Source organism: Anthonomus grandis, chromosome 22 (assembly GCF_022605725.1).
Source record: "Anthonomus grandis grandis chromosome 22, icAntGran1.3, whole genome shotgun sequence".
NCBI lineage: Eukaryota > Metazoa > Arthropoda > Insecta > Coleoptera > Curculionidae > Anthonomus > Anthonomus grandis.
Genome location: NC_065567.1, coordinates 42,729,147 through 42,745,481, shown reverse-complemented (window position 1 = coordinate 42,745,481; position 16,335 = coordinate 42,729,147). Strand labels below are relative to the sequence as shown.

The window sequence follows — 16,335 nt, the reverse complement described above, 5'->3', positions numbered from 1 at the left end:
TAAGAATGTCTGATTCGGATGAAAGCGATGAGAGTAATGAAATGTGTGATTTATAAATTGATTTTTTTTTTGTATATTTCGTAAATATTTTTATTGTAATATATGTAAACATGGTTAATAAATTAAAAGATCCTTATATTTATGTACCTTTCTTATAAATGATAAGATATGTTTGGAGAGTTGCATTTTTTATTGGTTGGTATTAAAAAAATGAAATTTTACAACAATTTTTTTAAACATTTAAGAAACAATCAAATTGCGGTATTAATCAAATTTTTATATTTCATTTTATTTGCCAAAGTTTTATAATGAGGCTTTTCCGCTTTTAAGAAATGTTTCTTGTTAATTTAATAAATATAGGTTATACCTACCAACCATACTTTTTCTAAAATTTTTATCTAATAGATAATAGATAAAATCCAACATTATTTATAAATTTTTTCATAACAGATAATTATTTAACTTAAAAATCAATATCCATAGTCGGGACGACACTGGCAACCCGTTTGTCATAAAAATGAACTCGAAACCATTGTTCCGAATTTTACGACCTATTGTATTTGAGACCATACAGGACTTGTCCACTTAGAATTGGTAAAAACAGCCTGGTTTATCATTTTGTTACATGTAGAAAAATGGAAGACTCACCCTATATTTATGCTACTTCTGCATAAATAATGAGGCACTGTGCTCTCACCAAAAAGGAATAGAGTATAGATGCAAAAATTGTGATATGTGCATTTTTTTAAATAGAACACACTGTATATTATTCCATATTCTAAAAGGATATTGAAATCCCTTTCTAACGAGGTATCATGTTCCTATATCTAAGTAGTTCGATTCCTGAAATAAAAGCATTTTTTGTAAAAATCAGAATATTTTGACATATTTGCTTTAGATGGCCATGAAAGGTCATGACACAACAATGCTATGCTATTTATGTTTGACAGTTACATGTAGTCAATTAATAGTAAATACGTTTGGGTGTTTTTTTTTCAATAGTGACTTATAAATTCGTTAAAATGAAAAGAAATAGTTATTCAAATGAAGTTTTGATGAATCTATTTATTATTCATGAACAATGTGACAAAATTGTAGCAAGAACATGCAGAAAGTTCAACGAAATGTACCCCATTTGTGACAAACAAAAAAATATAAATGAAAATTTGTGCGAATACAAAATAACTTTATACAATTTGGTTCATAACTTACAAGTTTACACAAGCCTGTAACGTCTGATGAGGACAACATCATGAATCTTTAAGCCTACTTTCACACAAATCCACCAGCTTCCATCCGAAGTGCAGCAGATGATTTAGGCCTAACTTATTATTCTGCGTTGAAAAGTCAATTTTCATCATCTGCTAAACTGGATGATTACCAACGTTGCGTTCGATATTGTGAGACACTTCTGACACGCCTCAAGAGGAGCCAAACTTTCTAAAAAAAATAATATGGACAGATGAGGCAAAGTTTTCTAGAAAAGGTATTTTTAATAGAAGGAATCAACCTTTAAAAGACAATCAAATAGCTTTTTTCATCTACGATGGGTCATTAAACTCCCATAAATACTTTCAGATTTTGCGCTCAGTAGTAGATTTCATGGAAAATTTAACGCTTGAAGATTATCGCACTTGCTGGCTCCAATTGGATGGGGTACCCGCTCATTGCACTAAGGAGGTGACACATGAGTTATTTGAGAAATTCGGTGACCGCTGGTTTAGGCGTTTGGGACCATGGGATTGGCCTGCGAGCAAAAAATCGATTTTTACTTTTGGGGTAATTTGAAGCAAATGGTATACAAGACACCGGTAAACAGTAAACAGGGACTATGTCAACGACTGACCAATTGCATTGGTCAACAAGATCCTTCTGAACTACAAGCGACAACACATGCTGTACAACGCAGGATTTTGAAGCGCTTAGAAGTCAATGTCCAACATTTTGAAAATTTATTGTAAATTACTTATAATGACATGTTCTTGCTACAATTTTATCAAATTATCCATTAATAATAAATAGATTCATCAAAACTCCATTGGAATAACTATTTCTTTTAATTTTTAGATAACTGTTTTAAAGAAACACCCACGAGTATTACTATTATTGATCAACTAAAGGTAACTGTCAAACGTCAATAGCATAGCATTGTTTGGTCATGACCTTTCATAGCCACCTAAAGCAAATATGTCAAAATATTCCGATTTTTACAGAAAATTGTTTTTATTTCAGAAACCGAAGTACTTAGATATATGAACATGATACCTCGTTAGAAAGGGACTTCAATTTCCTTTTAGAATATGTTATAATATACAGTGTGTTCTATTTAAAAAATGCACCTATCACAATTTTTGTATCTAGCGGTAATATCACTAATTTTGAGCAACCCTGTATAACGTAGAACAAATTTTTATAGTGAAAACTAATGTGCAATACTTCCGTAAATTACTCTCATAATTTCAATTTTCTGCGCGTTCCAGTGCCGTAGTAATAAAAATTCATTTGGAGCTATGTTTTGTTAAAAAAAATAATTAATTTCTCGAAAACCACTAAAAATAGGTATAGGAATACCTTATACAAAAACGATCATAAAGCGATAGCGGATCAGAAAATTAAATAATATAGAGGGTATTCCATTTAAAATAACAAAGTTGCTACTACTTTTTGGTATACGACTGATACTGGATACTGACTACTTTTAACAACGCTGCATCGCTAAAAATATTTTTAATCTTTAGATCACTTGATAAAACCCATGATGCCAAATTTTCAAAAAAATTCCATTTTCCGTTCTCCGTAAACGTCTAAGGTACCATCAACCATCAATCACTCTGTATAGTACAGAAAATATTTTTAAGCTCCAATTTTAAATTTAAAATTCCTCTACCTAATTATCCCAATGAATCTGCATTTCAATAATTTTATCTGTGGACTAAGTTGAGGCGTAATAAAGCTGATTATATGCTTATCATTCAAATAAGCTTTATTTTCGGACTCAATTACTAGATTTGGACAACTTTTTTATGTAGATTGCGATAGTACATATGGACAACATAATCCAATATTTAGGGTATACACGTCCGATACATATTGTTTTGAGTTTGTTCCTTTTCTAGTTTTCAAAACTCTCGGATATATCAGAAACTGGCTTTTATATTTTGCAGCATATATTTCGTAGTTATTTATATATAAATAAATAACACATTTTAAAAATATAGTATATTATTATGCAGAACGTATGTGTTTCTATATAAATCATTAACGTATACCTGCGGTAAAACACCCTGTATAAGCTACTAAGTCCAGCCCCGGTTAATTTATGTTTATTATAAAAACAAGGCTATTTATATAAGGTTATAAAGCATTTTCTTCCTGATCTGATGACTAAGCGCACTGACATGTACCAAGATTAAAAGTTCCAACAGAAAAAAAATTTACAAATAAGCATACTCTACATACCTAAAGAACTTATGTAGGCCACGCAAGCTTATTAAATATACATATATGTATGTAAATTTCAAAAATTAATGAAATAATATATTACATCGAGTTGCAAAGTTTACTAAGAAAACCGTATTGAAAATGCATTTAAAACGACTTTTAAAGAATTTGATGGTTTATTTTATCAGTAAAACTAGAACGAATTTGTCCATTATATTTGCATACGACAATGTATTTACAAACAAAACTATTAAGATTTTATGTTTTTAAAATATGAAACATATAGGATGTTGGAGCACTTTTCTTAAGGGGTGATTTACGCCTAAAATAAGCCCCAGATTCTCATGTAAGCACACGTCGAACAATGTTCTCTTAACAATGTACGGGGTGTTGAAATTTGAAGTACACAAACTGTTTTAAATAATGGACTATAATTATTCAAATGTCGAGTTGGTATAGTCTGGTATGTAGGGGGTCGCTCGACACTCCTTGCCCTACTACGTCAACCAGTCTTGATCTTTTGTCTATATGTCCTATGTTACCCGAAAAGTTCTATCGCCCTGGCGAACGATAGAATATTTCGGTGATGGAGTCTTATCGAGTTTTCTGCTTCAATAAATACATTTTTACCTGTCTCTGCCCAGGTGCAATTTACCCAATATGACCCTCTTCCATTTTTCTCACATTCGAAATTCTTCTATTAAGATTCTCTAATGATGATGTATCACAGAATGATTCAGACACACAGAAGGCAATCTGTTTTCCGTCCCTGGCAAGCACGTAAAGGGTGATTCTGTTACTGTTTACCAGTTGTGTTGCTACAAGCCGATAATCACGTACTAGCCAAGAGTTAATTCTATAGAAAGCAAGTGCTTTTAAGGGAGAGTGGCTGTCTGACAGGATAGCACGGCTTTGTAGCTTACAGACCTTTCGTGATACATTCAGAAATGGAATTCCTCTTATATTTTATCTGTTGGTTTTGTAACGGCCTGTCTGGAAATCTGATCTGTGACCAATCAGATTTTCTGACTTTAAATTTTGTGTTTCTCTGGTTTTGTTTCTCCAACAGCACTGGTAGAACCACCAAACTCGACAGGCCTATAGTGCTGTTCGGAATTCCAAGTTAGTTTCTGGTCAAGAACGATATCTAGACACTTGGCTCCTTGTTAAAACTCTATCGTTTTTATCTTTTAGGATTGGTGCTTTTATGCAACTTTCTTCTCTTTGTAAATAAAATAAGTACAATTTCGCTTGAATTCATATTTAGTCCTTTTTATGTGCCACATTATGGGCTTTGCATTCCTTTTGAGAGAATCAACCTGATTGAGTCAATATTCCCAGTAGTACTCGGACCAGAGCGAAGGTGATGGGACGTCACTTTGAGGACATCTTTTACAACTCAGACTCAGGCCTTGACCTATGTTACCACCGTGCTGACTTTGCGTACTTATATCATCTTGAAAAATGACCAGCAGACTACGGCGATTGTATGGACATATGTACGCATATATTCAAAATATTCATAACACCATGAAAATTGTTTATTTAACATTTTGTTTACGGATTGAGATGGATTTGGTCATGAAGGTCTCATTAACATCTACAACTATTTTGTATATTACTATATTATCGCATAGTGGTTTCACTATTTCATTTCTAAAATAGTGAAACCACTATGCGATAACCGAACTCGGTCATTTTCTGGGACCTCATTTCTTCCCCAAACCCAATTCCCAGTCTGCTTTATTTATTTAAATTTTTTAATAAATCGTTTTCCTATTAGAAATGTTTCGCTTCAGGTATGACATTTAATCTACAAGTTGCTATAAGACGTGTTTTAACACATTCCAATTTAAGTTAGGAAATATTTTCTTTTCTTAACAGATAGATAGGTCGCAGGGAATTTGTGGAATGCTCGCCAGACCACCGGATTTAAACCTGATTTTTTTGGAGGAATACCTTAAAGCCCTTGTATAGAAAACACTAGTAGACACTCTTGAAAAATTTATGCAGAATTATGAAATGCTGTGTAAAAATAAGTTGGTCCTTTTGAAAAAACTCAATTTCATGAGTGGAAAGGACACTTTGAGAATTTTTAGTTATTTGGATTTAGGCGACGTGAATTGGCCCTACGGGACTCAAGTTTCATGGCCTTGTGAGTGTGTTCGGTACCCAGGTTGATGTTCTCCTGGATAAAAATATTCCGGAGTTAAAATAGACTCCTTTTTGTATCTCCGGGCTGATCTGGAGGGTCCATAAGGCGTGAAATATTTCAGAGTGGATCTACGTAATATAATGGAGGACTGAGCATGAACATAAATGCTGTGCAGCAAATAAACAGACCTCACATTTTAGCTCTAGCAGAGATGAAAGTGAACTCGGAAACAACCAAGATCATATGTTGTATCCCGGATATGACCTCGGATTTAGGTACAACTTCGAATTCACTGTCTTTATTAGAAGCGACATATTTTGCCAGAGAAAAGAAGCCCTGAAACCCCCAGAATTCGATGTTATGTATATCAAAATAACAACCGAAAGACCCACAAAGTATTTCTGCTTCCTCTACACACCATCCAGCGAAGAAGGCAGCTTTTCAGACAGAAGACTTTTCAGCGACCTTGCTGATAAAATCGACGATCTGCAAGCAAACCATTCAGATGCAAAAATTGTTATTACGGGAGACTTAAGGTCCAAAATGTGAACTCCTTGACGTATTCGTAACAGCACTCATAATGAGGGAAGCCAAAGAGAAAACTTGGCGATTATTCACAGCCTAGCGCAGCTTCTGTCACATAGATCGTGAAAAAGTTCTCAAAGGCTTGGGCCACCGACCCCGATGGAATACTGCCAATAGTATGGAATACCGCCAATGCGGTCGTGCTGACACCACCCTTGTGCAAACTGTTTTCTTTTTCATCCAGAAGAGGTCTCTTCCCTGGAGACTGAAAACTTGCGCGAATTTAACATAACTTACCGTCCGATTGCTTTAGTCTCGGAAATTGCCAAGGTAATGGAGAAACTTGTCAACAATCAAAATTTGAAATATCTGAAGTCCACCAACGTGATTAGCGACCGTCAGTGTGGTTTTCGAAAACACAGATCAACTGGCGATGTGTTGACCTATGTTTGGATCGAGGCTCAAGATATCTGGTGAATCTCGTGCTGTAGCTCTGGATATTTTATAGGCATTTGATAGGGTCTGGCATAAAAACCTCTTAAACAAACTGTATTCCATGTAAACAAACTGATTTATTCACGCTGTCCTTGATGGACGCACCTCGCAGAGATTTCAAATTAACGCTGGTATCCCTCAGGGATGCATCTTGTCCCTTACCCTCTTCCTGTTATATATAAGCAGTCTTTTCGACAAGCATTAACATCATTTTGGAGGGGAGTGAATGCAATCTGATTGAGTTTAACGCAGCTAGGACTCAGGCTGTTGTATTTACAAAGAAGGCTGCCTCTGCCGCTTATTGTCGCTGCTTCCTGCTGTTCAAGTTTACTTGGCAGCTGTCTTCTTTAGTTCGGTTGTTAGGCGTGTAGAAGTTGGAAGAAATATGTCTTAGCATGATCATATAACGGGAATAACAAAAGCGGCTTCTCAAAAACTTGGGGTCCTCTTTAAAACGAAAAGACTATATACACCGTAGTAGCTTTTAACGATTTATAAGGCTCAGATTCGTCCATTGTTTGATTCTATCCAAAAGAGGGTCATACTTATAGGAGCTTCGGAGATAACTGGACAGTCTGGCACATAGGAGGAACGTGGCGGACCTGACTCTCTTTTATCGATACCCTCACGGTAAATGCTCTCCAAACTGGCACTCAAGATCTATTCGACAGGCAGATGACTGCGATGAATATTGAGTGCATCTGCAGACCCCTAAAATGTTGGTATATCGGGACTCCCTTTTATAAAGAAGTGCAAGTCTGTGGAATCCCTAGAACTCCCAATAGACCAAGTAATATGCCAATAGCTTGATGACATAAAATTAAATAGGATTATGAGTCTGATGCAAGAGGAGCTGGTGCCTTATACCACCTTGAAAACGTAGCGAAGAACTCATCGCCGAGCATGTGAAAAGGAGATGAAGAACTGGTGCTATCAACAAAGAATAAATCCTGTGATAAGACCCTGAAGTTGATTTTAGGAACTCTTGATTGAATAAAATTATTTAGGTTACAATTACTATACTTCTTATTATTTAACATATTATATATAAATATCACAGCTTGTATTTTCCTCCTGCTCTTAAGAGAAGAAAGGTGAAACGTATCTAAAATAGACCTATAGGATATCATGAATATATGCTATTTCTCTTCACATACGCATAAAACTCTTTTGTACCTTTTCGATTTCATTGCTACAGCGTACTGAAGATGCGGTCTTACCAGAGTAACCAATAACATCTAACTAACATCTAACGTCGTATACCAATTCTTTGCTGTTTCGTATTATAAAGCCAATTACTTTATGTCTTATTAATTACGTAATTTTAATGACCATAAAACCGAAAGTTTTTTGAAATAGAACCCCTTAGCTTCAAGCTCATCCATCTTTCAAGTTCCAAATTGTTAACAAAATAATCCCTAAAAATTAAATTACATACAAAAGAAAAGGCCACAACACTTTTAACAAAAATGTTATTGTTCTTGAACTAGTTCAGGACCAAATTCAAGTCATCCTCAAGCAAAGCCACATCACTGTTCCAACTTACCGGTCTAAGCAATTTAAAGTCATCTGCAAACATTAACCCGCACTATTGCGTTCAGACTCCCAATCAAATCATTAATAAAAATCAGGAAAAAGGAGTGGGCCCAAGTCACTATCCTTGGGTACTCCCAATGTACATTCATGTCAGACAAGGCATTACGCGAACTTTTATTCTTTGCCTTCAATTTGATAAGTATGGAGTCACTAGCATCAACGACTTACCAGAGAAGCCTGATCTCTCCAGGTTTAGTTTTAGAATGCCTTTGCACAATTAGTGTAGATTACCTCAAGCTGTTGCTTATTCGAGGTTCATGTTCATGTGTGCCAGGAAGAAAACTGTGCTGAATATCATCGGAGATTGATGTAGAATCCCTTTGAACAAATCTTGCCCACACCATTTAATATACTAAATTGGCACAAGCCTTATTGATATATGACGGTATGTTATCAGAGCCCGTGGGGGGTTTACTTTTAATGCTGGATACTTAGAACATTGAATGCCTAGAATAAGCCCAGTTGCAAACCATAGGCGAGGTTGTTTGAGTTCACCATCTCTCAGACAATGATGTCAAATCGACTTTCCAATTTTTCATTCAATATATATTTTTCTTAATCAACCCCTTTTTTATTGTGTTGTATTTTGTAACAGGTAAAAAATGTACTCTTTAAAAATTTCGATTATTTGCCGACGAATATATACTTTGAGGAGTAATCAACAAATTTTTCAGAATAAAAAAAAGATTCCTGACGAAAGAGTTAATGAAAAAAAGCAACTTGGCAACATAGAATACCTCTATGCTTACAATGCACGTATCCAAAGTTGCCACTTTGTATTGTTTTTCTAAATATTTTTTCATATGTGTGAAGCTAGCGCCCGATCGATATCCAGCAACCAGAGTCTCGAACGCAGCATATGTCGTTTCCCAGCAACCTATTTATAGTCCGCGCCCGCTGTTATTTAATCGATATAATCCCGTATCTCCTGAAATTCCCAAGGAATTTTTATTTTGTCCAGATATTAACAATCAATAATTAAAACGATTTATAATGGTTATAAATCTCTACAAACTAAAGTTTTTCGTAAAAATTACTTAAAAAGTCGAATGTTAAAGAAATCAAAAAGGCTCCCAAAGGATTTGAATTAATCTTTTTTCTATAATAAATATCTAAACGCATTTGAGATGGTTGCAAACCTCTACAAAGTTTTTTTGGTAAAAAATTATTGAATTGTTAAAAAATATAAAGGGCTATGTAACTCCTAACGGCTATAAGGACAAGTTTTATCCATATCCTTTGGCAATTATAGCCGCTTATAACATCTAACTCAATAATTTTTAATCAAAAAACTTTCGTTTGTAGAGGTTTGCAACCATCTCAGATCTGTTTAGAATTTTATTATATATTACAGAAAAAAGTTTAATTAAAATCCTTTGGAAGTTAACCTTTTAATTAATTTCCTTAGTTTGTGGTGGTTTATACCCACTATATAAACCGATTTAGCTATCCATTGTTAATATCTAGACAAAAAATTATTAAAACTCCTTTGAAATTCCAGGAGATACGGGCATTATATTGATTAAATAATAATGGGCGCCGACTATAAATATGTTGCTCGCAAACGACATATGCTGCGTTCTTCATTTTGGTTGCTGGATATCGACCAGACTGACTTCATTTTTACACATATAAATGTTGCGGCATTCGGGTTCGAATAAGCAATAAATTTGCTAAATTATATTAATATACTTAATTAAAAATTTTATTAATATTTTGGTATCCAATACTTAATAGATACTTCACAAATATGCCGTCTTATATTATAACCTAGAAAGATGACACCATTGACACTAACTCGCCTGTGAAAGGAACGATTTGAATTTCCTTTTTCCCAATATATGTCACCCACTTCAGACTATATTATTTTTCGGCAAAAAGGAAGTTTTTAGTCTTAAAATTAATTAAAAAAACGCACTGAAACCACTCAAAAGATCCTTTTAATACTAATATTGTACGAAAGGTGCACCATCCAAAAGGAAACGAGCGCAGTAACAGTTGCGCGTTGCGCTGTATGTGGAAATTTGGCGATTTAAAGAATCCAAATTAAAAATATTAATTATTATTAGTGCTTAGTGTAAATATAGTATAAAATAGTTTTGGTTATTAGAGTTTCACTCTTTCTTCTGCTTTATAATAAAGAATGCAACTCAGTTTCTGCTAATTATAATAATTGATTATATCACTTTATTTTCTTCTCATAAAATTGAGTAATCACTGGCAACATGGAATACTAAGCATGTTTATCAACAAAATATCCCCTCTGCCCCCTGTGTAGATGTTGCACTCAATCCAAAGCAGCCAGTGTTTATTCTAGTGTATTCAATGTTCTAACGCTGGATAAAATATCATCGTCTGTCACTTCGGGCAAATTAAACTCATTATTATAGTCACCAGACCCGTGGTTAAAGAAACTGGCGTCAAAAAAAACACTGGCAATAATGTGCAAAGGCATCCACAATACTTTGCTTATCGGACAAAATCACACTGCCCCAGACCATCCTGCTCGAGAGTCCGATTTAGTTCTCAGAAATGACCAGAATGTAGTAGGATCATGATTTATATTATTTCCAATGTTTTTTTGTAATTTAAATAATCTAATTTCAATAACATTTAATTTCTTGTCGCAATGTTTTAAATTTATTAAGAATTGCTAAGCTTTCCCTGCATTTAGTCTTAAGAGAATTTTGGTATTTTTTCCTTTTAATCTTATAGGAATCAGAATGAATTTCGTCTTGGAAAAACGTTATTAAAATGACGTTTAAAAAATTTTAAAATTCCGGATACTTTTTAACTTACTTCCTTACCTGCGTCCTTACGTTTTTACCTTCTACCGACTTTATTTAAAGAGATATCGGAAAACTAAAAACAGCTTTTCATTGCCATTTTTTATGCTCTACAACATGACGAAAAAAAAAATCCGACGTTTCGTTTTTTTTTTTCGATCATCATCAACTTTATTTTTCCTTATGGGCGCCATATTGGATTTTCTCGTTTTTAAAAAGCATTTTTAATTGCCTTTAAAAAGAGGTATCGCACTTGCATGTCCGATTACTCCTTCTAGTACTTCCCATAAGAACTCAATGGAATTTGTTAACAAGTTTATTTGTGAAATTATCATCAACTCTGTTTTATACAAGGTGTTCCTTAAAGACCTGCTAATATTTAAGAGGGTGATTCCTGTACCCATTTTAAGATAAAAAGTTCCTATGAACATATTATGTCCTAAACGTTTTAACTTTTGAGATACAGGGTGTTAAAGTTTTAAAAAAAAATCAGTTTTTTTATTAATAACTTAAACAATATTAAAGACATTTTTATGAAATTCAGTACATGTATTCTATGCATCAAGACGCATTTTTTGATGTGCAAAAAAAAATTCTCTGCCAGTTGCGTCCCTCCAGGTCTTCTATTGAATATTTTTAGTAAAAAAAATACTACGCCACTGCTTTTTCTTGAAACAAAAATTATTTTTAAAATCCTCAATTACTTTTTAGCAAATTAAATCTCTTGGTTTTTTTTCATCCGACGCATGGTTTTCGCTTGAAAAAATAAAACAATTTTACTTCCCCAAAAATCTGATGCGGTGTGAAAATGTTTGTTCGTCGATTGCATGCAAATTAAGGGATCAGATTTATTACAAGAAGTATGAAAAGTAAAAAAATTTAAATAATTTAAGAAATACTCATGATTTTAAGGCGTTTAAAAAGTAAATGGGAGTTAAAAAGTTCCGTAACGCGTCTTTATTTAACACAAATAAAGTCTCAGAATCGCCTCTGCATGTTTCTTATTGCTCGTTGCTATGGGCAACGAGCCTGGCTATTTAGGGAAGTAAAATTGTTTTTTGATTTTTTTTTATTTTGGACAAAAAAAAACCAAGAAATCAAATTTGCTAAAAAGTGATTGAGGATTTTAAAAATAATTTTTATTTTAAGAAAAAGCAGTGGCGTAGTATTTTTTTCACTAAAAATATTCAATAGAAGACCTGTAGGGACGCCACTGGCGCAAAAAAATATTTTTTTTGCACATCAAAAATAGCGTCTTAATGCATCGAATACATGTACCAAATTTCATCAAAATGTCTACAATATTGTTTAAGTTTTATTATTAAAAAACTGATTTTTTTTGAAAACTTTATAACCCTGTATCTCAAAAGTTAAGACATTTAGGCCATATGTTCATAGAAACTTTTTTTCTTAAAATGGGTCCAGGAATCACCCCCTTAAATATTAGCACGTCATTAAGGAACACCCTATAAATGAACCAAAGTTATGAAATACCCTGTATTCAATTGCTACATTTTCATTGAAATGGTTTAAAAAAAAAACTATATAAAATACAGAGTATTATATACTACAGTACCGGTCAAAAGTATAGAAACTTTTAATTTATTTTCTAATTTAATAATCTATAATTGTTGTGACATTATGTATTAAAAATGTTTATCTTAGCCTAAGCCATAAATTCATACCAAAACAGTTTGAATATTTATCACAGGAATGTAAATAGCAAACAATGTTTTTTTTACTTGAGGACATAAATAGAGAAACTTTTTGTATTAAATATTTTAAATTAAATAGGTCTCGTTTGAAGCAGTTCGTTTTCGATTGTGAAGAAGCCTATTTAGTATTAAAATACCTTGAGGTATAAATTTATCTGAACAAATAAAAACACTTATAATTGAGAGGCACAATGCGGGAGTGAAACAAGTAACAATCGCTAGAGAACTTGATCTTCATAAAAGTGTCATTTGTAAACAAATCAAATTGTGGCAAACTAGAGGCACTACTGCCAGCATCTCTAAGCCAGGTAGACCCAAAAAAACAACATCTGCAACTGACAAGATAAATTATTAGACGATGTTCTATAAGAAATCCATTTTTCTCCGCTGAAGATATAAAAAAGGCATATCCCAGCATTTCCCTTTCAGTTCGATCTATTCGAAGACGTTTATGTGACGCCAACTTAAAAGCCAGGAGACCGGTAAAAAAACCTTTCATTTCAACGAAAAATAGACAAATTCGTTTTAGATTCGCAAAAGAACACTTACATTGGACCTATAATCAATGGAAAAACGTTTTATGGTCAGATGAAAGTAAGTTCAATTTATTTGGGTCAGATGGTATGAGATGGGTTAGAAGTCCCGAGAATGAAAAATTCAACCCAAAGTACACTATTCTCACAATGAAACATGGAGGCGGTAATGTGTTGGTGTGGGGATGTTTTTCCGGGCATGGCGTTGGTCCACTGGTGAGAATAGATGAGATAATGAATAGCCAATATTATCTAAACATCTTAAGGAATAATAATGCTTCCCTACGCCGAGGATAATTTGCCGTTAATTTGGAAATTCCAGCATGATAACGACCCCAAGCACACTTCTAAAATTGTTAAAAATTTCCTAACCTCTCAACAAATTCAAGTTCTGAAGTGGCCAGCTCAAAGTCCAGATTTAAATCCCATCGAGAACTTGTGGGAGCACCTAGACAAAAAAGTTCGACAAAAAAATCCGAAATAAAGACGAATTATTCCAAGTCCTAAAAGAAGCATGGAGTGAAATTTCCGGAGATATTATACACAATCTTCTTGAATCTATGCCAAGACGGTGTAGTGAAGTTGTGAAGAATAACGGTTATGCCACAAATTATTAGTGTGCTTTTATCCACATTTTGTAATATAACATAATTATGTCATAAAAATAAAAAGTTTCTCCATTTTTGTCCTTAGAGAAAATAAATTTTGTTTGCATATTTTGTAATAGATTATTTGTTTTCAATTTTTTTTTTGTAATTATTTTCTCCACTTTTGGCCGGCACTGTATCTTTCTCGCTTGCACTCATGGAATTCTTATGGGAAGTGCTAGAAGGAGTAATCGGGCATGCAAGTGCGATACCTCATTTTAAAAGCAATTAAAAATACTTTTTAAAAATAAGAAAATCCAATATGGCGCCCATAAGAAAAATTAAAGTCGATGATAATTAAAAAAAAAAAACGAAACGTCGGATTAATTTTTTTTGCGTCATGTTGTAGGACATAAAAAGTGGCTATGAAAAACTGTTTTTAGTTTTCCGATGTCTCTTTAAATAAAGTCGGTAAAAGGTAAAAACGATTTTGACAATTTTCGATTTTTCCGGACTATCGGGAATTTTAAAATTTTTTAAGCGTCATTTTATTAAGCTCCAAATTGCGCGACTTTGCCTCCATTTAACCTACCCTGTAACTCACTGTACATATATAGATGCTAGGTACTGCCTACCTACATATTAATCATGCGAATTTTTCTCAAATGATTTAGCTTTTTTCCAAAGAAGTATTCGTGAATTTCTGGTAATCGGGCGGATAATCCAACAGGGATCTGTTCAAAGTTATCTGTATGAATCATGTTTTTAAACGTTAATAAATTACTCAGTAGATAAATTTGCAGATAAAACTACCTTGTCGGCGCATTCATGATATCCGCGATATTACGTATATTTATAAATGTAAGGTTCAAGTATTAGTAGGTAGTTTTTTTGTTATTAAGATTTATTATCCATCCAAATTCTTACGTCATTCTAGTCAAAGGGTTTTACAACACCCTGTTGACAAACAGTATTTATTGGCCGAAATGTTGTTTTGTATTTTTCCGGACAATAATGCGGGCTTTGCCGCGTTTGTATATCGGATCGTTTACAGCGTCCTTCAGACAAGGAGAAGCACATGACGCAGAATATAAACATTATAAACGGACACTCTGTTGAATGAATCACTTGCCCCCACTACCTTTTAGTAGTGACCCTGTAAATTTAGCGTGTTGTCATTTATCTATTCACTAAACAATTGTGAGAGAGGTACGGTCGGAAAGTTTTCGTTTGGACTTAATGGTGTGTTTATTAAACTTTTCATTTACTTTTAAAAACAGTTGTGAATTTGTGGTTAGTGAATAAACGAGTACGTAATTTTTTTTTCAAAGATGGGGATCAAGAGACCGAACTCTTATCCTGTACTTTCTCTAAAGATTATTCCGTTTTCAACAAGTAAGTTTTTATTTTGTTTACATATTGATTTATGCATCTTTAGTGCATTTTAAAAATTATAACTATGGAGTTCTTAGCCTAACAATTAAAAAATATTTTTCATTCATCAAATATATTGTATAGTATAGTATAATATTGCTAATACTTAATTAATGTTCAGCAAGGCTTTTTAATTTGTGTAGTGCAATTTTTCTGGTTATATTTTTTATGAATCATTAATGGGTATACTCTTTTTTATTGTAAATCTTCCCTTAAAAAAATATTTATAAAAGTAAACTACCCTAACAATTTTTAAAAAAAATTTTCAAACATTTGATTTAAATAAAGAAAAAATAGTAGAGACAAAAGTAGAAAAACTAAATCAAAATATGAAAAAAAATTAAACCCTACATCCTATTTCTAAATTAACAAAAGATATAATCTTGCTAGAATATATCTTGTTTTATAAGAAAAAGTGAAGTTTAGTTGATCATGATACTGTCGAACCAGTAATTTTTCACTTAACCCTAAATATTTAATAATAGTCATTATTAATGACCTATATTAAAATTAACCTTTAAAGCAAATGACAATTTACATTAAATGAATTAGCTTACATTTGGCCCAAAATGTTAATTATCTAAAAGAGATTTAATTACATTTTATGTTGGATTTATAGGACAATCATAACATAGATGACGATAAAGTATATAGTATTTGATTATAACATGTATTTTGGCCTGCCTAATGGAATTCCAAGATTCTGTCAAATTTTACTTTTAGAGTAAATTCTTCCTTTCCCACAGGTTTACTTTCAGGCTCAGGATTTCTGTTTTGGATTGCTGAAATATTTAGCTTAAAGACAAATAGTCCTGAGCAAAAGGAAATTATATTCCTTACATGAATGAGTTGGTCCGTTTTTCTTTCTATAAAATGAAAAACATCATCATATCATTTATAAATGTGGCTGTAGTACTTTGAATCAAACCTTTTCATTAATGGGCTAAGTGCCCCTGATCCAAAAATGGTGAATTTACTTTCATCTGAAAATAAAAAAAATTTCCAGCTTTTGGTTGACCCCTGCAAATATTTTTTTTCAAGAATAATAATAATAATAAAGACTTTATT

At 33.0% G+C, this 16,335-nt stretch overlaps 1 protein-coding gene across 2 annotated transcripts in view; it reads left to right on the top strand.

The window, feature by feature from the left end:
- LOC126748324 (dual specificity protein phosphatase 10-like) overlaps nt 1-16,335 on the top strand; it is an 86,837-nt gene that overhangs the window by 45,676 nt on the left and 24,826 nt on the right. The window contains exon 1 of one of the 2 annotated variants that reach the window (XM_050457473.1): nt 14,937-15,228. The exons of the other annotated variant lie outside the window; for it this stretch is intronic. Coding sequence (XP_050313430.1) covers nt 15,165-15,228 — 64 coding nt within the window. The 5' untranslated portion in view covers nt 14,937-15,164. Of the gene's footprint in view, nt 1-14,936; nt 15,229-16,335 lie in introns of those variants that run through there. 2 annotated transcript variants of the gene reach the window in all.